Genomic DNA, 24,444 nt, shown 5'->3' with positions numbered 1-24,444 from the left:
AAGGTTGGCATCTCAGGGCTCCAGCAATAATAATGTGAGTGTGAAGGGGGGCTTGAGGAGGAGGAGGAAGCTGGCACGCCCGACTGTACAATACATGCTTAAGTCAAGGCCAATAATCCCTCACTTCCATAAGCAAAAACTTTAAATCTGATGAAAACAGAAGAAAAAAAACCACTCCATTTTGTGTCTGAGTAGTCACCAGCTATAATTCTGTACTCCAAGGTAATTAAAACTTTAAAAACCTTTATTGTATTCACAACCCACACGTAACACTTTGCCTTAAAACACCGAGTCAAATTTCAGCCACTCTCGCATAAAATACTGAGCAATTCTCCAAAATTCCCATCCATGCCCTTCATTTGATGGCAAAATAAGAGATACCATAATTCACTTCATGTCATTCTTTTCCTGCTAATGTTTTATTCAAACTGAGCTTCATTAATAAAGATGAAACTTTGGACTCATGATTGCTCCATGTTTACAAAACATCCAGGCTCCTTTACATCTTGGTTAAGCATGAACAATCACTGAACACAACTTCCTAAAAAAATCCCACATACCAAAATTGCATATTTTGAATTTTTAAAATTCACTAAATAAGATTTCACAGAGTGAACCCTAAAGTCTGTTTGCCATGAAAGCACAAGCCAAAAATAAAAGTTGGGACCTTCCACAAAAATAGCAAAGCTGGACCCCAACACACACATCCTTCCCATTAAACAAGCAAATAAATACTCATTCATACAGAGTAGTTTGCTCTAAAAATGCAGGTGCTTGAGTAACTGCCCACAAATTTTAACATAAATTTTGGTTCCTCAAACAGTACTGGTGTCACAGTAGGTCTCCTTCTTGGTTTTGGTGGAACTGGGCAGTGATTTCTTACTGGACATCAGGGAACAAAACTAGCCCAGAACCTGATCCTTTTGACACTAATTCAAATGTGTTTTTCCACAGAGAAAAATTACAAAGACAAGGCTGCTACAACAAAAAACAAAAAACAAAAAGTGTGTATAGCAGTATCACTTTCTAATGCTAGGTATTGGACAAAGGAATGGGACAGACTGCCCTGCATTTTTAAAGTTGTATGACTATAGACATACTTGAGATATATTTTAACACTGTACATTACAACAAACTAGTTCATTTCTACACAAGTAAGCAAAAAAGCTAGGTGATCCAACATGATACGGCAGCTGCAAATTTAAAATGATAGTCACAGTCTAAGCCAGAACAAAAACATCTCCAGAACTCCTACTTATAAAAAGGAAGGAACATACACACTGTGCGTGCACACATGCACACGCAGACAAAAATCTTGAGGTTTTATTATTGCTCTTACACAAGTCTGTGAGCAGGCAAATGTCTGGATCAGAAATTAGGTCAAACATGCATATCCGCAGGCACAAAAAGTACAGGAAATTCATATTAATGAAACAACGCACTGTGCTACGTAATACAGGATGGTATTGTGCTAATATCTTACGTCATTAATACCGGATAAACTCCAGGTCTTCCTGTTGCATAACATGTTATGCAGTGTGGTATTTTAACCTAATTTCTGATTTCTCTTTCTCTGGACTCTCCACTTAGGGATGAAGAAGGGATGTATTCAAGACAGCCATTCTTTGCAATGCTATAGAAACCTTGGCCTCAAGAGCTTCAGGCAGGCAGGCACAGCCAGAAGGAGGTTAACATGAACACTTTTTAGAATCATAGAATCATTAAGGTTGGAAGGGACCTTAAAGATCATCAAGATACAACCCCCCTGCCATGAGCAGGGAACCCTACTACTAGACCAGGCTGCACAAAACCTCATCCAACCTGGCCTTAAAAACCTCCAGGGATGGGGCATCAACAACCTCCCTGGGCAACCCATTCCAGTTCCTCACCACCCTTATAGTGAATAATTTCTTCCTAAATATCTAACCTAAATCTCCCCTCTCTCAGTTTAAAACCATTACCCCTTGTCCTATCACTGTCTTCTCTGATGAAAAGATCCTCCCCAGCTTTCCTGTAGGCCCCCTTCAGGTACTGGAAGGCCACTATAAGGTGTCCCCAGAGCCTTTTCTAGGCTGAACAGCCCCAACCCTCTCCAACAAGTCTATATCTCTCTTGTGCTGAGGGCACCAGAACTGTACACAGTATTCCAGGTGGGGTCTCCAGGACCTGCTCTTTGACTGCCTTGAGTTTTTGTGCAATCATTGACAACCCAGACAAACAAATGCAGAAGCTGGTGCAAAATGTATCAGCACTGTTCTCAGAGCACCTTCCAGCTGTGCTATATGCTCCTGGTAGACCCATCAGTTGCCACAGAGGACAAGGGAGTAGAGGGCCAAGTCTTGTATCTGGTCACTTCCTCAAGAGTCTTATGAAGGCAAAATTTCTTTATTTTGTTTGTGAACTGGCTTTCTTTTACACAAAAAGCAGCATAGCATGGATGGGAGTAGAAATCCGGCTACCTACTGGCAACAAGAGACTAGCACGCTCACAAGACACAAGTTGGAATTCCTGCTGTTCCCTACTGCAACCAAATTAAACATGCTGCAGAGAGGTGTCCATGTATTACAATACTCTTAAGTCAGGTTCAAGGCATACTGCACATGGGCCTTCCACAAAAAGGCATTGAATGTGTTATCTGAGGATTAAATTTTTTTGCTGTGCTATACATACATGACAATAGACAAAAATCAGCACAATGCTTCCTCTCCATACATGTAACAATTAAGCACCACATATGCTACTCTTCAGTTGACAGAAATCAAGAAGAAAATGGTTGTTTGGGAACTTGGGGGGGGGTGGTGGTGGGAAATCCAGCACGAAGTTAGAGGTATGCTTCTGACAGAAGTCCTAGCTGAGAATACTTGTGAACCAGCAACGGGATTTTGTGACATAACCAGAAAACCACTGATGCCCACAAGGCCAACTTGGGCACTGGGTAGTAAAAATTATGTTCTCTGGTGATTTAATACAGCACTGAGCCATCTCTAATTAATTATTAGAAGGAGCAGTACGTAGACAAGAGATCACACTTGCGAAAAGAATAAGTGCAAATCAATAGATTTTTCCATCCTATTAGAGGTTTGTCATGTGCCCCTTGATCCAGATCCCTAAATCTCACACAAACTTCAGCTTTCAGACTTGCCAAATACCCAAATTCACCCTGAGCTCTATTTTACTTACAAGCAGCATTACTAGAGCTAGTGGGACTGCTTAGAGCAAGGAGCTATTGCAGGGAAGGCTCAGGAATTTGGCTCTTTCCAAGAAGTGAACTGCAAATGACTGGGGTTTCATGACACTCACAGGGGGAGGGAGACGTTTCCTTTTTGTTTGGTTTTTTTTTAATTTTGTCCTTACGAATGCCAACATTTATAAGACTGAAATTTGTGAAAAGGCTCTGTCACGCTCACCCAGAAATTTCAACACCAGGACCATAGCGGTTTAGGAGTAGCAGCCCACACAGTAGGAGATTATGGTGGCCTGGGTTCTCCTCCCAGCTATGTCACTGCCTCTTACTAGATGACTGTACATACAGGTCCTTGGTCTTAGTTGGGATAGTGAGGCTTCCTTAGAGTAACTCCTGTGTTACACCATCCATGGATGCACAGTTGCATCTCCTAGGAAGAGGGAAGCAAGAGGGGCCTAAATTCTTCAAAAACAATTAAGGAAACCCAACTTCCAGACAAAGCAGAACAATTTACTATCATGTCCTTGCAGGAAGGAGCCCTAGGACTTCTCATGACCCATTTCTTCACTAATGGCTATGAAGGCCAGGTCATATGGAGGCTTTGCTGCCAGATCAGAGGTAAAATAGCATGTCCATCCTTTGCCTGAAGCCAGTTAGGCAGAAGTGTTCTGGCTGCATTTTTAGGCGTTCCTCCTAGCCTTCTCTGCTTCCCTGCTCGGGAGCTCCTTCAAATGCAAGATGCTGAAACTGCCACTTCCCTGGAGCTGAAAAAACTGGGGAAAAACAGAGGGGGTAAAAACAGAGGGTAAAAAAAACCCCACACACCATGGAACGAAACAATTGCTTGTAAAATGCTTTTAAAAACTATCATACAACTTCCTAGCTTGGCTTAATTAATGTGCTGTTTCAAACATATAAAATGCCTTAACAGATAAATGATTTCTTGGTTTTCCAACTCTCTCCCTCCTCCATTAAAAAATGCATGTGCGAACTGGTATTGAATACCTTGTGCAGAGTCACACACCGACTCTCCTTTTATTCTACATGGAGCAGTTTTGATTTTAATCTACTGTGTTTAGAGAAGAGCTCATACTGTATACTTTACAGTACAGCCAGCTACATAGAGGTCTTTAATCTTACAACATGATTAAAATAAAAAAAATCACTAAGTTGCAGTCCCTTTGGAAAATGATTATGGTGACGCATGCAGTCCTCCTCGGTGCCGCTGCCGCCAGACGCGATTTTCTCCGCACGCTGCCAAGAGGCCCGAGGCCGCACCGCTGGGAGCTGCGGCCAGGCTGGCACACGGCTGCCCCGGTGCACAGCATTCCACAGTCACTGGGCAAAGCTGTGGTGAATTGTCTTGCTCCATCCCACCACCGTCACCAACCCAACCCGACCCCTGGGGGAGCACACTCTCCTCCTCAGTTCAGCCGCAGGAGATCACCGTGAAGCGCTTGGAAATGCACGACATGTTGTGGAGGACGATGCCCAGGAGAAAGACCAGGACGCAGGCCACCAGGATCACAGTGCATACCCCTGACCAGGTGGAGCTTTTCACAACGCCTCTCCGGTCCGGTTCCTCGGCTCCACCCTCGGCAGGAAGGCCGCCCTGCAGCGGCTGCTGCTCCGCCGGGATTGTCACCACCGCCAGGGACTTCTGCTGGCTGCCAGGCAGGAGGCGGCAGCCAATGTCTCCTGGCAATAGTGCCCTCTCCTTGGAGAGGGGCAAGGGCAGCATGTAGCAGCCATTGCTAGGGAGTTTGATGAAGACAGGGGTGTGCTCCGAGGTGTGGGGGATTGCAATGACGGCAATCACCTCCGGGTCATCGGGCAGCTGCGACACAGAGTACCCCGGCGGCAGCTTGGTGATCCCACGGCACCAGGGGCACCGCAGGTCCTTCTGGCTGGTCCTCATCTGCTGCAGGCACACCGAGCAGCAGGTGTGCTTGCAGTCCAGCAGCTTGGGCCGCCTGCGGGGGCTGTAGTAGTTGAAGCAAATCTGGCACTCCAGCAGAGAGTCCTGGGACAGGGTCTCCATAGCAGCTGGTGCAGGGAGGCACAGCAGGCGTCACCGGGAGCCTCACACGGTGCCCGCAGCAGAGGTGCAGTGCCTGCCTGCTGCTTCTTCTGAGGGCAGTGTCCGCCTTCTTGATGCTTCTTCTCAGGGCAGGACTAGGCAGCAGCTATGAAGAGCACAAGATCTCTGGCCTGCACCTTTCAGTACCTGAGACAAACAGAAAAATGTGAAGGAACAGGTTACTTACAGGAAACAGTGAGAACGGAGTCCAGACAGAGGGGAATGAAAACTAGTGCTGACCTTGTAATCTGGCAGGAGAAACAAATTTGCAACTCTTAACAAGAAAGCATCATCCCACTGGCTTCAAACATCACTCAATTACCTTTTTTTTTTTTTTTTTTTTGCTATAAAATCCCTACAAACTCGCCAGTCCACCACTCGCAGTTATACCCATAACAGGGAAGGCTGTATTTCACTAAGCAGGTCCTTCAGGATCTACCTCCTGTCATATTTGCAGGATTTTTCAGCCCTTCCTGCACGTTTACAGTTGTTCTCATTTAATCCTTTAAATCTCTGAGGATTTTAAGCTATTTGGCTCTACCACTAAGTCTTCATGAAAGGTGGGAGAAAGAAAAAATTCATTTAAATGGATGCATTCCCACAGGCTTCTGAACGTGTGCCTGTTCATGAACAAACAACCAAACAACTATACTGAAAAATCCACATTTGTGTTCAACAAAAAGGAATGGCATGGTTTTCAGTCAAATCAACTGCTTGTCTGGTTACACAAGCAGCTTGTTGAACATGGCCCTCTGAAATATAAACACTCTCACTGATGAGAACTTCACCTGAGGCAAAAGACTTTGTTTAGACCCAGGACTGCCAATTGTCACAGAGAACAACCTGTTAATGTGCTGAATTTAAGGCAAATTTATTAAGTAGCAAAGATGTTACTATGTTCTAAACTATATATTATAAAGGGATTATTTGCATTTTCCCAGTTATTTCACACACCTTTGCAAAAAAAAAAACAAAAACAAAAACAAAACAAAAACAAACACAACCAAACAGCCAAACAGCTGTGCTTACTTTCACAGCGAGTTGCTTAGTTTCGTTTTATTTTGGTCACTCCAACACATGATAAATAAGAAGGGGTGACATTTTTACAACTTTTTACATTGCCTTCTTGCTATATTTGAAGTAGTATCAGCCTCGACTTGCATCCAGAGAACACAATAAAGAAAACGCAAAAATATTTGCATGGTGACCTTTGATCTTTTTGTGAACTTATTCCCAAAACAGAGTAAACAGCTGAGGAGCACAGCTGTCAAGAGGACTTTCTCCTTGCCATATGAATAGTTCCTGTTCTTCCCGCTGGATCACAGCAAAGAGGTTGCAACATGCTGATCGATCAGTGATGTCAGTAAACCAGAAACAACATAGATCAAGCAGAGAAGGCAAGCACAGACGTGGGGCAGGCAATGCAGGACAGCTCTCTGGACCACACTGTCCCAGATCCTGCTTCTGACAGTTACCCGATATTTGAATAAGGAAAACAAAATACACGTCATCTCTTCAGATGCTAACACCTGATATCACAGATATTGGCAGAACTGGCCTGGCTGCTGATTTTGTAACAGCAGCAGATTTTGTCTTGCAAGGCACTTCAACAAACACACAGTGACAATCGTGACACAGGAGGGAGCAGAGGCTGCAGTTAGGACGGCAAGAGCTTGTGAAACGCAGGCAATGGCTGCAGGGGGAAACGGCACGTGTCAGAAGCCTCAACAGTACTTCAGGGATCCTTCACCTGAACGCAGCACCGAGGCCACCGCTGGCAGAGCCCCCCAGCAGCATGGAGCCAGCACAGGCTCATTCCGCACCTGCTCTGTGCCAGCACACTGTTACACATGGTGTTACCAGTTACTCTGCGTTACATGGAGCTGCAGACTGCACCAAGGGAAGGGGGAGAACAGGAGCAGAGGTTTTATCTTCTTTATCCACTCCTTTCTGATGCTATCTCCACATCCCTATCATATAGGCAGGCACAAGGGAAAACTGTCAGGAAGGGCCACTGAAAGACTGGCATGCAGCTCAGAAAAAAAATGGAAGAGAGCTATCTACAATACTAGGCACTTCCTGACTGAAAAACATATAAAGGCCAGATAAGAAATTAGTTACAGGAACTGAGGAAGGGATCACTGAAGCCATAAGATCTATTTTTCAGGCACAAGCAACCCAACATTTTGCATATTGCACAGAAGCATGCATAAAAATCTTCAGTTATGCACTTGCCCAAGCCAAACTTGAGGTCAGACATTACAAGACACAACTGCCATCTGCTGTATCTGCAAATCTATCAAACCTCAACCCCCACAGGTATAACAATACTATAGAATTATTAGGAGAAAAAGCACCAGTGCCTGGAAATTCAGAAGCTAAGGCGTGGAAGTACTTCTGCAAATGTAAAACAGTATGTCTGCATAGAAGCCCTGCCCTCCACCTGAACCAACTGGTGAAGTTCTCTAATCTCATTTAGCTGTCACCTACAACTATCTCTCTCACTTACAGTCGTAAAGGTAAACCAATTTCTATCGATATGAATGTGATTGGAATAAAATTTTTTCTGACTTCATATCCCTGTCCAGGAGCCCTATACTCACGGGCTATCAAGCTCCTCATCCCTATCCCAGAGACACCCTTACAGTAGAAGGTCAGTGCTAGAAAAGAATGAGATTAGGTATTTGGAAATGAAGAACACAACAAAAGTCACCAGACAAACAGAGCCCTAAGGAAAAAGAAGAAAATCCATCCCAACAAGATTATCTTGGCTGGTTTGAACACAAGTCATGCTGCAAAGCATTTCTCCAGGAGGTCAAAGTTTTAAAGCATTAGTGCAATCTCACATCAGCATCAGTCAAAAACATTGTTTTGTCATTGTGAGCCCTCATGATCCACTGACAGCCAGGGCAGGGGGCCTGTTGACAGGTAAATGGGGCGGGGGGAGGAAATCGGAAAAGACAGTCGGGGATATCAGTAGGTCTCTGCAAGAGAGACAGCATATGCCTGTATGGATAGGGGCATGCATATGGAAGGGAAGGCTGGGGAACATGACAGTGAAACACACAGAGGCAGCTGCAACTGTGAGTAGTGACTCTACCTGGCACAAATCTAAGAACAACTGGTAGTTCTTCAGAGCCGAGATATAACTAGTAACACACCAAACAAACAAACAAACCCACACCTAAGTGGGTACGATGATCCACAAGCTCCAAAACTCTATAGTGTCAGAAAGGTACAGCAGGAGCAAAGGAAGTGAGAAGAGACAGGCTTTGCAAAGAAGCATCAGGAGACCTCTCTGCCTCTCCACACACTCTTCCACTTGCTGTGAGTCTGCCCAACATCCACAGGGCTGCCGCTGGCCAGCGAGACAAGAGATTCACAAGTGGTCACAGAGACCCGGGGCAGAACCTACAAAGCCATTGACCTCTGCAGCAGAAGATCAAGGTACAACCAGCTGGCTGGTAGCACAGCACAAAGATCATCCTTGCAGATCTGGGCTGTTCTCTGCCCAAGCCAAAAGTTCCTAAGATTTGAGAAATGCTTGCATGACTCAAGAGCAATAAAGGTCTGGAGACTAAAACAAGTATTTCAGCTGTTTGTCAGTCACACTATCTGTTCTGCTGGTATCTTGTCAGAGGCCACAGCAGAGCCCCAGGCTCTCTTTTTCAGGTGAGTAGGAGGCCAGGATTGCCAAGGCATCACCTTTCTACTCTCCTAGAAGAAGGAAGAGGCATTCTTTGCTCTTTTAAAATTCGTAGCTTCCCAGACCAAGGAAGGGAGGTGCTGCAGGAGATGAGGAGATTAAGATTGTTGCAGCTAGTACAGCACAGCTACAGACGACAAAAGGAAGAAGAAAGCACAGATTTGCTGCAGAGAAAGCTCTTCACAAACCCCAACTATGAAGTCGTCTCCAACTGGCCAGGTCAGAAAAGATAGCTGGTATTGGAACCCGGTGCAAAGACAAAGACATTGAACATCCATGATGAGAGCTGGACAAGTCAAAGACCAGAGTAATGGCAAATCCTTGTCTATTGACATAATATTTGCTCCATGTAAGGACAACCCCAGCAATACTAAGCGATGGAAAACACAGCTTCAAAGGGATGTGGCCTCCACTGCAGAACTCAGAACTATCTTCACAAATACTTTCTAGCTTATTAGGGCCCAAAATTATGTTGACTTTAAAGAAGCCCAAAACATACACTTTAATGATGCCTATGGAATCTAATACAATTCACAGAAGATTAAACATCATATCACATTTTTAAAGACTGGCTTCAGGGCATGCTGATATAGTTAGCTGATCACTGAAAAGAAAGCCTCAAAAACTTTGCATGAATTTATGCACGTATTTAGGCATGCTCTACATGCTGCATGGCAAGGTTAATAACAGACTTCCAGCAAGGCAGTGCACTGATGATACTTCACCTTTCTCAAGGAAGGTTCATTACATAAACTCCCCAAATACATTAAGAATTCTTTGACAGTATTACTGAGTATGAATGATTCATGACAAGGAAAGATCCATTCCGTTCAGGTGCCCTTAGGCTGGAAAGGAGATGGGGGTGAGAGGGGAGTACTGTTCTCAATAGGGGAACTAACTGCAAGAATCATCTGCCCACAGATATGGAAGGAAATGTGTCCTAGAGTCGCTTCATGCTAGTGAGGAGGAAGAAACATACTTAACATTCAGCATCCATGTACATTTTCAACAAATGTGTGTTTGGACAGAACACACTGGGGTTGTTGCAAATGCCCAAGATGTACTACCTGATTTCTCCTGAATATCCTTCACTAAATGTTCCTATTTATTTTTAGGCTGCTCTGTAGCACTAATTACCATAGTAACTGAGAACAGCATAGCTATTAATTAATTTATTCATCACAAACCCTTGTTAAGAAAGAAGTATTATCATCATTATATCCTTTCATCATTTAAGAAAAGAAGTGCTGAGACACAAAACAGTTGGTTCAAGGTCATACAAGCACCACCTCAAAGCTCCTGGACAGCTTCATCCACATTTCACCTCATGAGCCAACAGGCAGAGGTAACAGATTCTGTACAGATCCGTTTTTGCAAGAGAGAATCAACAAAGCTCAGAAAAACACTCATTTCTTCCCATCTCTGCCAGCTGGCACCATCTCCATGGTATACCTGAGATTTTTCATGGATTTCATTGAACATCAACTTTTCCACAGACCACAAAAAAACATAAGAGCCTTTGATCCAGAAATTAAAGTATTTCCAAGGACACAGTTCATCTACCACATGGATTACCACTGAGAGACATACATACACATTTTGAGGGACATAAAGCTAGTAAGAAGATGACAAGTTAATCCATTCTTCTCTCCAGAGAGAAGCTGGAGAAACACCCTCCTCTAAGCCAGGCAGTCTTTGCCCATCATCCTTTCCATTTATTTATTCACAATTTCACTGAAATATTGCAGAACAAACAAAACTGTTTTAATTTGGCCAAATTCTTAGCCAGTGTAAGTTGGCCCTATTCCTTTAGCAGTAGTCCAGCCCATGCCAAGATAAGAATCAGATGTATGTGCTTCCAGATGCGCAAAGCCACAAAAAATAAAGCTGAGTGAGACTGTGATATATAAGCCTACAACATCTTATGAACCAGCTCCAGGGGATCCATGCTGATGGAGAACCTGCTCTAGATGATCTCGATGTTGCCGGTCAAACAGGACAGCAGTTGTCCTGCCTCTCTAACAGCTAAGCAATCAGAGGCAGATCACAAAACAAGAGCTTAGTTGCAAAGTATCATACCACAGTATTTACCTTAGAAATTGTCACCAGCCAGCCCTAGCAACAGGAGACAGAGGCAGAAAGGTCACTCACAGGAATGTAACTAGATGTAGAAGTTTATGGGTTTGGAGCAAAAACAGATTGGGCGAAAACACTGATCTCTGGTGTTTATAGAAAAGAGAGACTCACAAGCTGCTCCTTGTTCCATCTCACATCAACAGCTGCGCTGCTCCTTCCTTTTATCTGCAAACTTTGACACGTCCCCATATCCCTGGCTCCAAAGACCTTATTTTGGTCAAATATGACCAGGAGAAGCTGCACTTTGTTCCAGCAGCAAACATTACTAATCACCTGCAACATGCCAGGTCAGCAACTGACAGGTGCAGTTTCTTATTGCTGAGTCAAAACAGTACAACTGTGCTCATCAGTCACTTTCACACGAGGTGCTTTACCAGTGAGAAACATTGTTTGAAATCAAAATATTCCATAGAAATGTGCCCATTTCAGACAGGCAGAGAGAGAAAGCAGGCCTCTTTCCTGCCCGCTCAGCCCCGCAGCAGTCCTCTGTGCAGGTGGTCCTGAAGCCCAGGTGGTGAGAGCCTGACCTGCTCCGCACCAGCCCAACTCTGCCACATCTGTTGGTTTTTGACAAGGTCACTTGTCTGTCAAGCTGTCCCACAGCTACAGTTCTCTAAATCTCCCAGGCTCCCTCCAGCCTGGCAGAGCACAGGGGATCCTCAGGTGTATCAAGGTACTACTTCTGCTGCCTTTAAGTCCTAGCTTTTCTCCCCCTACATGAGGGATGCACTGACAGGATGAGAGACCTGACTGTGGTCCCAAGACATCCCAAATCTGAAAATTTCCCAGCACAGGATGTAAAAAAGGTTCCCTCCCACTTTGCAAACAAAATCTCCAGCATTTAAAGCATCCCAAACAGCCGTGCTCATTTCTACAGCCCACTCCCAACACAACAATTGCAGGGCTATTGGCACTGCTTCAGTTTTGTTGGCTGCTCTTAATTATGACTAACTCACTCCTAAACCCCAGGGTGACAGGAATCAAAAGTCAGGTTTTTCCACTGCCAAGTGAGAGACCAAATTTGCCATTCAAGCAGACATTAAGAGGAATGGGGAAGGGAAAACATGAAAAGCAATCTACCCCTCACTCCTTGAATAAAAGCAGCACCACTATATATTTTTGATCAGGATATAAGTAGCAGATTATTAGCCAAGACAGATTTAGAAGTTGCTTCCTTAACTTAAAGTGAGATCACAAGTTAAGTCACTAAGTTCAAAATCCCACACCCTAACAGGAGAAGCTTTGCCCAAGCAAAGAGTAAAATCTATGGGCATTAAACTCGCTCTCCACAACAGCTTTCAAACGCGACATCTTCTTTCTAAGAGATTTTCATTTATGGCAACTTGACAGAATCCTGTGGTATTCAAAATGTGGAGAGAGGCATGAAGCACCTGATCACTTAAACGACAAATTCTGCTCTCCCATTAGAGCTTTATGCTTCATCTGCCATTGATAGAATTTCCTTGATAGCTGAAGAGAAACTTAATTAGAAGATTCTTCCCTCCCTCCCCTGAGGATCTGGTATTAGACTTACTAAATACACCATCCAAAAAAAGGAGGCAGGTTTAAATAAAGCTCAAATGCAGATATTTCTCACTGATACAGGTCAATGGGTGATTGAGTGGGAAACAGCTTGAAATAGTTTATTAAGACACGAGTCTATAATTACAGGAGAGAATGCTACAGCTCTCCAAGGTCATCAAGTGGGTTTTGATTAAACTAGGTCAAAATCTACCTGCCATGGGGCCCAAACAGAGGAGGAGAAAAATGAACTGCTACTCACAAGTTCATACATTGCCTATACAATGCAAAAACTGAAAACTCAATTTCACACTTTCCTCAGGAAACAAAAGCCCTTCTAATGAGAGTTTAAATTGTTGCAACTCCGCTTTGTACTCCTCACCTTGCACATCCTGCCTGCTTAAAATGCTCTGCACTCATCCAGACTGGCTTCCTGAGGCCCTGGATTCTGAGACCCACATCACTGAACAGGTACCTTCACACAGCTGCTTTCAAGGGCTGGGATAGATTAGGATTTGTTTTGTTTGGGTGTGGGAAGGGTCGTTTCTTCTTTTCCATAAGGAAAAAGTGTAATAGACCTACAGGATACTACATTTCCTGAAATAGATGGGATTAAGAAACTGGAAAATATCTTATTAGAAGCCACACAGCAATAAGTAAGGACATTCTCTTTTTTCAGACCATAAAGAAGTAGAATAAGGTTTGAAGATTAGACACAGTGGGCAGGGAAGCTATTTTCATCTTTTGACCTTTCTCCTCAAATCTGCTAAGTGGGTATCACAAGGGAGTAAAGTCTCCTGTTTTTTAAGAGTAAAGGTGTAACAGATGTCCTAACACAGAAAAATCGCTTCCAAGAGCTTATCTTCACAAGACAGTGGAAGATAGCCAATTAACAGGCCTCCTCAAGGTCAGCTGCTATGTCATCTCCTAATGCAGACAAATTGTGGTCTTTGTATATTTTCAGACTCTTGATAAGAGCAACAGCTACTCCGAGTCACTGGTCATTCTGGTTTGCAGACTACACCAAAAAGAACTGGAACCAGTCCAAAAGCTCCTTTCTCATTGGAAACTAATCATTCATCCTGTAACACTCTGTCAGCTAGTAATATTAATACCACCTTCGCTTCCTGAATTTTGGGAACAGTCCAACTCTCACTGCAAATATGGATCACAAGCGGAGTTAGAACAAGCCTGAACTGCATACATATTGATGATTTCCTATTTTGTGATTTATCTCTCTGTCTTCACACCAGTAAAATCCTCCAAAAGCGATTTAGCAGGCTCTACTGGATAAATAATTTCTTCCAATACTTTTCCAAACCACATGCTACCCATGGTTACAAACACTCCACAAGCTCCAGTTCAGACAAGTTATCCAGTGCATGGCCTGACATTGGCTTTGCAAGCTAATGGGATAACACATGCTCTTGACATCAGCTACACATTTACATACTTAGCACACAACCAATACAGACCCTGGTGTGGGCAGCCACGGGCAGACGAAGGCAATCTCTAAGTGCAGATGCCTTCACTTCCCCTGTACCACCCTGAGAACATGCAGATTGAGGAAACACAATGTAAACCTTCTCAAAACAGCCCCAACTAAGCCAACTGGTTGCACATCAGCCAACCCAACCAGCTCCACATCATGACTTGAAGCCCCAGTGCCAAAAAGGAAAATTTCAGATTACTATTGAGGCAACAAAATGATAGCAGGAAAGGTTCTCCACTCTCTCCTTCATGCCCACAGATGTGAGCATGCCCACGAGGGAAACAATAAGACTCCCATGGATGGACTTCCAGATGGAGCCTAGAACAGAGGGAGGGGATTACATCAAGTCTCTCCCTCATATGAACCAGCACTGTTTGCAGACTAAAGTAGTCTTGCAGCTAAGCAATATTCTCAAGGGCAATGACGGTAACTCAGGTCAGCACCACCACAACACTCTCCAGTGGGTTGAGATAAATTACAGCTCTGGGAGACAGCTCAAAGCTGCAGAGCTGCTACCCTAGCTGCTCTGGCAGCCATGCTGGGATGGGGACTAGCAACTGGCTGCTCAAATGCTCAGACACAGGAAGATAAACTACTCTTTCCCATATTATGTGAAATCTACTATTGCTTTCCTTCACAGAGACAATATTCAATTCCAAGAGCCACTGACATTCTACAGCTGCAAGAAGTTTATCAGACCTACCAAGCTTTATCAGGTTGTGTTTCATTCTTCACAGTGAGTTTCAAAGTTTGGACCAAACATCACCCATCACACTTCGGCCAAAGTCTGGCTGCTTCTGAAAGACCCTAGTGTGAAAACACCCTCCATTTGGCAGCAACTAACTAGCAGTATACAGCTTTTTTGCTGTGTGAAGGAGTGCAAATGCTTAGAAAGGACTTTGTTATGCTACATCAGAGCAAAATATCAAAATGAAGCAGACTGCTTTATTTCTTAATTTTGGGCCTCGTTCTGCAGTCCTTGCAAGGTAGCAGCAGAAAAATAGACTTAACTAGTATAAAATTGTGAATGCACAGGACTTCATCACAATCCTGATAAGTATATGCCAAGGCTTACAGGATTATGGACAATGAATTCAGTACTCAGTAAAAAGAAAGCAGCTAGTCTCATTTTTTCTGAAGAAAAGCCCCAAAACATGAATTTCAGAAGCCCCAAATCCCAGTTAGGTAGAAACCCTAAACTTCTATCTCTGTCTGGCAAGCCAGTCCCATGATTTCTGCTTATGATTTAGAACTAATTAAAGAAGTGTACTTTAGAGATGAACAAACTCATTGGCAGTTTCAGATCAAATTAAGCAAATACTTGTCTCCTTAGGCAAAAAATGGTAATTTCCGTTAAAATGTCAGCTCAATTCAACTTTCATTTCCATTTGACTTTTCTTTCAGAATAAATTCAAAAAAAGGTAATGCAAAGGGCAAACAAAGCTTTTCATACAGACTGTAGAGCAATTTTTCTTCTGATGTGGTCAACCAGTGAGTGAACCAGAAGTATCTCCTACTCAGGTTGCTCTACTGCTGAATGTGGAATGCTTAAGTCCAGCAGTATACAAGTTTTTCTTTCCCAGCCTAGAAAATGAGATAAATATACTTCAACTATCAGCAGTAGTTTCACAGCAGCACATTTACAAAGACTATTACTCAGCTTTTTTGGTTGTTGGCTTAAAAAATTAATCACAACATGGGGAATTTTCAATGGAAAAGTCAAGTTTCATTATGTGATCAAAGCCATTAAGAGGACTACATGGTTGATGGAATTAATAGTTTTTACAGGTGTTTCCTGCTGATCATCTAAAAGACCTTACTTTGAAAGGGCAGGTGGTTCAGGGTTTTCTAAAATAATCTCAAGAGTACATCCCACAGCCATAAATCACTTTTGAAAAATAAGAAAAGCTTCACCACTTATTTCCAACATGTATTACATGTGGCATCATAGACAACTGCAGTTAGGAACCAAAGAGGTGCCTTGAGGACTGCTAAAGACCAAGGGGAAAACCAGTCGTCTGTGTTGCCACTCTAGAAAGTGTTGCATTGGAAGAGATGATCTAAGAAGACAAGTATGCATAAAGACAGCTTTCTGCATCTATGCAGGATTTGACCAGAATCCACACAGGTGGAGTCTTTATTTCACTTTTTGTTACAGTATTATCTATGTACCTTACAGGGGTGCACCAAATGCAGGAAACATCAACGCACATAACCAAACTGCTGCCAAAGGAACCACACTGACTGAAGCCCACTGAGGGTCTGACCCACAGACAGAAAATCAATGTTACAAAACAGATTTAAAAAAAAAAAAAAAATCTCTTTTCTAGTGCCAAAACAAGCTCTTGACTAGGATGAAAATAATAAAAAAATAAAAATCAGCTCTAGACCTAGATTTGCATTGGGCCACAATCTGCAACATCCCTTGCAAATGTTTTCAGAATGACAAGATGTATTCCGAATTATTTACTGACATCATTGTTACATTCTAGAGTTGGGTTAGTGTTTTCCTAACTTTTGCTTAAGTGACTTCACTGTCAGGTGTCTTTTCACTTCAATGATTACAGCTTTGTTTTTTTGTCAACCACAGAATTTATCAAAATTTTACTTAATCAAAACAAAGAAAAAAAACAACTTCATATTTTTCAAGGAACCGCATGGATTGGAAAAATCCTTTTCTATACTTTAAACCACTCCTTCACACTGTGCTCTGTATTTCCTAAGGAACAAAGCTTCTGCCAGTTTCTTTCACACTGAGTTTGCAGAACACCTGCCAGAGCAAAGCCAATAAACAGAGTCTTTAAGCACTACAACAATTAATAACGTAATGATCAGTACAAATAACGGGTGCTGTTATCATTAACATCCATGCGCTTTCGTCTGAGCTCTCATCTTCTGGAGCAGCTGCCTCTAGAAAAGAGCGAGCAAAGACAGCAAGTGCCAGCAGGTGGCACTCCAGAATTTAAAGCGTTAAGCACCAGGGCTTGCAGGCAAAGAAAAAAGCAAACCAGATCTGCTCCACTATCCCACTAGCTTGCTTTCGCATCCTTCAGGAGACTTGGTTTGGTTTAGGATGACTGCCTCCACTTTCTCACTCCCAAAAAAACAGGGACAAATGCTGATGGTCCCCTCCTTCAGGAGCATAAAATTATCCTGGTGCAGGATGTGATGCCTCAGCAAGGCAAGATGCACCTTGCACAGTCATTTTCAGATGAGAGTAGAGCACCCAGCACACCCAAAGCCCTGGGCTCATTATTTGCTCCCTGATGGAGGGGAGAGCTCCCACCTTGTGCATGGAGAGATGGCAGCATCTTACTGACTCCCACCACTCTCTTACTTGTCTCCGAATAAGTAGCAAGCTTAGATATAACTGAAATAATATTGGAGTTTATTGCTTTAGGACAGCAGCAACAACAAAAAACATACCCTAATCTAATGATTAAGAAACCAGTTTCCCTTTTGTTCATGTTTAGCTATGCCCTATACATATATTACAGCTACAGGTTTCACCGGCAAGGTTAGGCAGTGTCACTACAGATGGTTCCTCGAGGCTCAATGAAGACTCCCACTCTCCTCTGAGCCTTCTGTCTCACCCCACCACTTACACACCTTCTGCAGCACAGTTAGTCGGTCAAACCAACAGTCCTTTGAGTCCAACACTGACTGTCAGGAAAGCCTCTCTGTAGCAGTGTCCACAGTCAGGAGAAATAAATTCTCCCCTGGAAAGTCATACAACTGGGTGGAAAAAATGCCTGCATTTTTATCAGAAGTCTTTACAAATTACCTAAAAGCTGTACAAATACAGAAAGTGAGCAATCCTCTTGCAAAAAGCAGAAGTATTTACTGCTTACACCCTCCTTAAAAGCAAACCTATACCATGTGATCCATCTGCTCATGTGGAAATCAGAGATCTGTCAGAACGTAATTTCCTTTCCCCTCCTGCACGTCAGTACACACTGACCTTCCCTGCACCACCACCCTCCCCCCAGCCCTCAGAATTGACCCCAAATATTAACAGACACAAAACTGGAAAAGTTTAAGGTCATCTCTGCGGATATGAGCAACACAGACCAAACAAAATCAGGCAAAGTAATGTGCCCTCCTAGCAGAAGGGAGTCTGCAATCAGTGCCACATGATACTCAGTGTGGTTTGGGAAATTCATTTATATTTAGAATTCCAAACTCTCATCCTCACAAGCAATAAATACTTTTTTCTTGATGGTTCACTAACACTATCCACTGAAAGAGGCACCATTCCGCTCAAGGTTTATGTACTGAGGTTTGTACTAAACACTGCACAAAAGTTTACTCAATACGTGTTTTAAAGCAAGTATCTCTTAATACACAAAGATGGGTTAATGGCCCAAGAAAGAGTGAGGCAACTGTTGTTTTTACCTCTGCCTTTCTGGCTGCTGTCCCAATGTAGACTTGGTTCATACAATACTCACATGCAGAAAAGCCAGTTATGAAGCATAACTGTAACCCACACCAATCTTCTTCATACTGAGCAGTAATGAAGCATGTAAGTGTCTGGTGATTATCATGAGACAGAAATATTTCCAAGTGAGCAAGTTGTGCAGCCATTGCTGTAAGAACTTATTTGGATCTCCTGTTTCCATGGATCTCCCTGAACAGATGCATGCATGTGCTCCTTGATATTCTACCCACTTGAAAGGGAAGCAAAACTAAGGGATGCCTAGGCTTTGGTATTCTCCTCACTGTTTATTACAACAACCCTCCTTCTCTAACAAGCAACCTCTCTTGATAGAGAAGATGGCAATTAAGTGTGGACTCTCAGGAGCTTTAATGTTTCCAAGTAGCAAAACGTAGGCAAGTGCATGGTAGGCAGGTTCAGAAAGGCATGCAAAAATCCCCAGCACTGACTAGTCAATAGATTTGAAATGGGTCAATCCCTTTTTAAGGTCTCAATTTAAATTTAGAAGAAAATATTATCTACTTAATGGAGGTGGGGGACCAAAGAGGGAAGGAACATTAGAATGAAAGCTTCTTGCTTTAAAGATGAGCACTTTTTCCACCTATATATTCTTTTTTTAGCTTGATTTTCAGGAATAAGCTCAGTTTTGCAACTAGACTTTCAGACTGTTCAAAATCAGAGTGAAGGTGCAAAACAGAGGAGGTTAAATGGGAACAGTACAGCTGTAAGAACAGAGACATAAGGCCTTTTTGAAGAGAAAAAAATCATTAAATATTTTCATCCCCTTATGTCTGACTGCATAACCCCTCCAAAGAAAGCAGTAAAGGTCACTGAAATGCACAGGCCTTTGCAGACAGAGACATGGTCTTGTACATTGTTTAAAATTATACAAAAGAAATTACAATGAGTTCTAGAAAATGAGACCTTTAAAAGAGTGAACTGAAAAATCCCAACTCAGCATATCCTGACTCAAAGTCTCACATGTACAGGTTACATCTGTGTCTCTCACAATTTAAAAAAGCAACAGTTCTATAATCTTAGTATAGAACAAAGTTGTAGATTCTTATCACTTAATTAAATTGCCAGTGCATGATCTCTTTTTTTTTTTTTTCTCTCATTTCATAACCAGCCATTAACATAAAAGATAAATAGTTTCTCCAGTGGACCACACAGAGGAGCTTCAGCCAGCAGAAGGAACAGCAGAGGAATGTAACCAGGTTCCTCAATATATCATGTTTTCTTGCTGCAGCTCTCTAGCTCATGCCTTCTGTCAGGGATGTAATTGCATCAAGAGAGAGAAGACCTGGACTGTAAATCAGGACTCCAAAAGGGAAGACAATTTGAGTTTATTTCCCTAAACTAGTACTGAATGTGGGGAGAATATCCTCTTAAAATGCACATTTCCTTACCAAAACCCTTTTTACTGGCTTACATCACCCTTTTGGAAGGATCTTCAGGAGTACTAGTATGATACATGAGTTACTTCACGTATGAAAATAATTTAAAATTTATACATTAGTTAAAAAAAAAATATCACAAAGACTTTGCAGGTGGAAAATTTCTCTAAAGCCTCATTTCTTTAAAGATGCAAAAATTGGCTTGAGTTCAGTCTTACCAGTATTTGTGCCAGTGACCCCTCCATATGAAGCAGTTCCACTGACCTGGGCAAAGCCACTTTCATGGTAACTGTTTTCTAGCACAGATTTGGGCCAGACTTGCCCAGGAATCTTTCCAGAAGAGAGTAGGTCATTCCACAAGCAGTTCTGCTTCCACCAAATGCCAATGTGTGTGACATAATCAGTTTGAGAGGAAAACCTCACTCTTCCCAACTTTAGATAAAGAAGATGGAAGCAAAAATCTCAAAAGCTTCAGCAAAAGCTTTTAAAAAAAGGCAACTGATGGATTTTTAAGACCACCTCAAAATCATCTTGACATGCCCCAGATTTCCTGATGTATTTTAAAATTCCATTTCAACTGCTGTTACTTGTAGTTTCTGTGGAAGTCACACAAACAGAGAGGGGCAGCTTGCAAGAGGTTTTAAGTGGAAAGGCAGAAGACACCATGAATTTGAGAGAACAAAAAGAATGAGTTTCTGTACACTTAACTGACCTTCAGGAGGGTCAGGGTTTTCTTCTGAAGGAGTGGGATTGCTAATTAGCCAACTGTAACAGTAGCAACAGCATCCTTTTAAAAATAGTTCATTGCTTATTAATAGCAAATTTGGGAGCGACACAACTTCACTGAGTTCTCTTCCACTTGCTATTACTGCCCAGCTTCTGTCTTCTAGACATGCTTAAATTAATACATTGACACACTTCCTTCTCCACAGACTAACTATATATGTCTGTTCAACCAACACATTTCTGTATTTCTGTTGATTTCTATTTAAGAAGGGAATCTACTTCAGAAATAAAATCTGAAGTCTGATGAGTACGTTATTCCTATTCCCAGCCTAGCTCCATTTCACATTTCAGAAATATTAATGCCAGACCAGCAAGAGAAGTCTTCTCAAATCACCATCTTCTAACTTGCTGTACTATGAACTTACAACAAATTCCAGTATCCTATTCTCACACTTATTACTGCAGGGCAAGCCCCTAAAGAAATGGCATTCTGCATTTGCAAATTAAGCCAAGATGCTGATTTAAATTAAAATTCAAGAATAGTGATTTTAAATGCAAATTTTGTCTTTCAAATGAACACGTTATGAATTAATTTCAATGAACAATGTCACCTGTACTCAGGGAGCTATTGCCTTTCTACAAAATACTGAAAATTTGATAACTCATTTTCAGAACTGTGAAATGCTGCTTATACAAGTTCCAGGTACTTGCACAGGGGATGACCCATGTTCTCATTCTCCAACATGGATTGGGTTTCCCAGCTAGATTAGATCTTCCATAACCACAGTGGCAACTCAACATGAAAAGTGGAGGTGGAAGCCAAGCCCCAAGGGAAGAACGGGAAAATAAAGTATGCTAATTACAGTTCCCATGGAAGATGGTGCTAACATTCCTAAATCTAACACTTCAGTCTAATTTTTCAATGAAAGGAAACCTGGGGCTTTTTGCCCTCCATAAAATAAACCAATGAATTTTGACAAAATGAGGATGCAGGCAAAACTTTCAGAAGGCAATGCAGGGCAAATCATCAAACCAGCTGTAAAACCAACTGAAGAGGCTAACGGCTTCACCCTTTTACTGCTCAGAAGCTAAGGAGAAGGGATTTTTCTGCCCCAGGAACATTCTTGAGGCTTTGTACCAACGTACACCTGATTCCATCTACACACGTCTCCCAATTTTTACTTTAAAAAAAACTGCTACACACCTCTGGATCTTTAAACCCTTATTCACCAAAACCCTCAAAGCTTTAGTTTGGTTTTACCAGGGTGACTGAAGACTGTAATCAAAGTCCTCCTCAGTGGTACCCAGTGCTTGACACTGAGGGGAAACAAAATTAAGAGGTGCTCACAATTACCCCATTTTCTCAGGCTGCTAACATCTCACCCTCAAATTAGAACATAACACAGCCTGTGCTTAGTGAGCCAAACATAGTACCCCACTAAGCATGGGGGGAAGCAACCACTTTCACAATTTCCAGACCCCCATGCAAGTTACTGTAATGAAAAAAGAAAAATAAATAAATATTTCAGAAAATTAGATATAAGCAAACTTGCTTGATGGGGGAAAAAACAAAACCACACATTATTTCAACATAATTCAATAATTTGGAACAGCAGTAGTGCTGATCACCTGCTCTCTTCAATGGTCCCTTGTTCTTCTTACCCTGTAGAAAAACTATTTTTAGCTGCAGTACAACTGAAGGAGCAATCAATTTGTTGAGCATGGGTCTGTCACAGGGCTGGTTCACCTACATAGAGGGCTGGCTTATGCATTGCAGCAAGAGGTGACTAGTTCTAACCTCCTCAAGGCACAACCTCAGGCAAAAGAAAAATGGTTGAATTACACTTTTGCAGACAGTTCCCTAACAAAGTCTCAACAGTGGCTATTTCAAGGGGATCTGAGGAAGGTAACTTAAGAAAGTAAGTCTGTTCACTGTAGTTTTAAGTTCTCGAGCAAAGATTACACCACAATCAATAAAAAAATTCAGGGGTTCTACTTAAGAAAGTGCTTAAGATGCATAGTTGCAATACTGAGACTATGATCGGCAATTCAGAAAGCATCTCTAGTAAGAGTTATGCACTGGGGACATATATGCGAAGCCTCCTGTCCAAATTAATCTGCATGTAACAGGGTCAGGACTTCAAGCCACGTGCCAGTGACAGCCTCAGTGAACCCACACAAGAAGCTGGGTACACTCATGGCAGAATGAAATTTTCATCCACTAAGGGTGAATCTGGAAAAATGGTAATATTACTTTCCCTTCTGCCAGATGAAAGTTTTAAGTACCAGCAATTTCAGCAGCTCAGCAGAGCTCCACTAATGCCTCCTGCTGACCCCATTCCACTTTGAAGTGCATAATTCAATATTCAGGTCAGAAAGCAAAAGTAAGTATAAGGGGAAGGCAGACACCTGGGTTCCTGTCCCTGCTCCAATGAATATTTAATTATTTTATATTAAAAATTCATTTGGAGAAGGCCTAGAATCCAGGAACCTAATACCTACAAAGAGAAAAAAATCCACAATCAAATGCCAACAGAAAAAAAGGTGGGAGCTCAGTTTTAGCCTCCTTCAGGCAGAGTATCAGACCTATCTCAGAGGGAGCAACCACTTGCTCTTCCACTGCTTACATCTCAGCAGAAGGTACTCAACTCCAGAAAGGAATAAAAAGGAGCAGTTCCACAGGTTTTCACGAAACAGAAAGAGGGCTGCTGGCTTAAAAGACGTCTTCATTCTCCCTTCATGTAGCCAGCTCATGTGTTTCCTGGGATACTGTGGGATCCTGGCTTTTGCAAACCCAACTCTTGGGCCAACTTTTCTCCCAACACTGGAGAAGAAGCCTCATTATCTGCATCCCATAGAACATGGTGCCTGGAAGTTTGATACCACAGTACTCAAGTTCTTTTGTGGATCTACTCTGTTGAAAACGTTCTTGAGTTGCTTTGGTGTTTCAAAAACTTTGAGCTGTGTGATTGACATTGAAAATGACAGCCAACCCAACTGAGCTAAATGCTGAACCTCAAGATCTGCACACTTCCATCCACTGTTCTCCCTCAACTGAAGGAAGTTGAGGAGGTGCAGGGGTTCAAATACTCAGTCACATCTGAAGAGTCAGTCGGCATAAAGGAAAAATGGAGGTATCCAGAGCCAGCTCACAAACAGAAGAAATAAGTAAGCAAGTAAAGTATCTGTAGCAAACTTGCATGCAGGTAGTTTTTTATTTAATACTTCTCTGAAACAGGACCTCATAGCAGATTTACTTGCCAGTGAACTTAAACCCTCTGAACAATCATACTGCCTTAAAAAGGTTAAAAAGGGTGGGTGGAAGGAGGCATTCTATTTGTGGAAACCAGTAGCTGCATCTCCTGTGCAAACAGGAAGCCACCTCCCAAGCTGTCCCTCTGGCTGACTGCCGAGCAGAATCCAGAACACAGACTCACTGGGCCATCTGTCCAGCCAAGCACCACCAAGGCAGCCAGCAACTCATAAGCTGGCAGGCCAGATGCTGGAAAGCTTTGGTAAAAACCCTGCCCTAGGGATGGCCACCTTCCACCAGCCACTTGGGTACAGCTTTTAAAGTCAAAGCATGTGTGACCATGCCTCCATCTCAACCACAAACATCTGTATGGCCACAGCAGACATCTTCATCTTCAAAACAAGCTGCTCAGATTTTTTTTTTTAATTATCATTTTTTATGATTCCTCTCTCAGTGACTGGCACCAGCATTGCCTCAGGAAAAGCCAGATGTAAAGGACAACATCCCAGCAGGC

General features: G+C 42.5%; 1 protein-coding gene across 2 annotated transcripts in view; it reads right to left on the bottom strand.

Annotated features, from left to right (window-relative positions):
- Positions 1–223: 223 nt before the first annotated feature.
- The window catches only part of RNF152 (ring finger protein 152), a 43,671-nt gene continuing 19,450 nt past the window's right edge, over positions 224–24,444 (bottom strand). For both annotated transcript variants that reach the window (XM_051612101.1, XM_051612102.1), the window contains one exon: positions 224–5,411. In XM_051612101.1, the coding sequence (XP_051468061.1) occupies positions 4,614–5,225 (612 nt within the window). In that variant the 5' untranslated portion in view covers positions 5,226–5,411 and the 3' untranslated portion in view covers positions 224–4,613. The remainder of the gene's footprint in view (positions 5,412–24,444) is intronic.

Source organism: Apus apus, chromosome 2, assembly GCF_020740795.1.
Source record: "Apus apus isolate bApuApu2 chromosome 2, bApuApu2.pri.cur, whole genome shotgun sequence".
NCBI lineage: Eukaryota > Metazoa > Chordata > Aves > Apodiformes > Apodidae > Apus > Apus apus.
The sequence above is the reverse complement of the archived record's forward strand: the minus strand, read 5'-3'. Positions and strand labels throughout refer to the sequence as shown.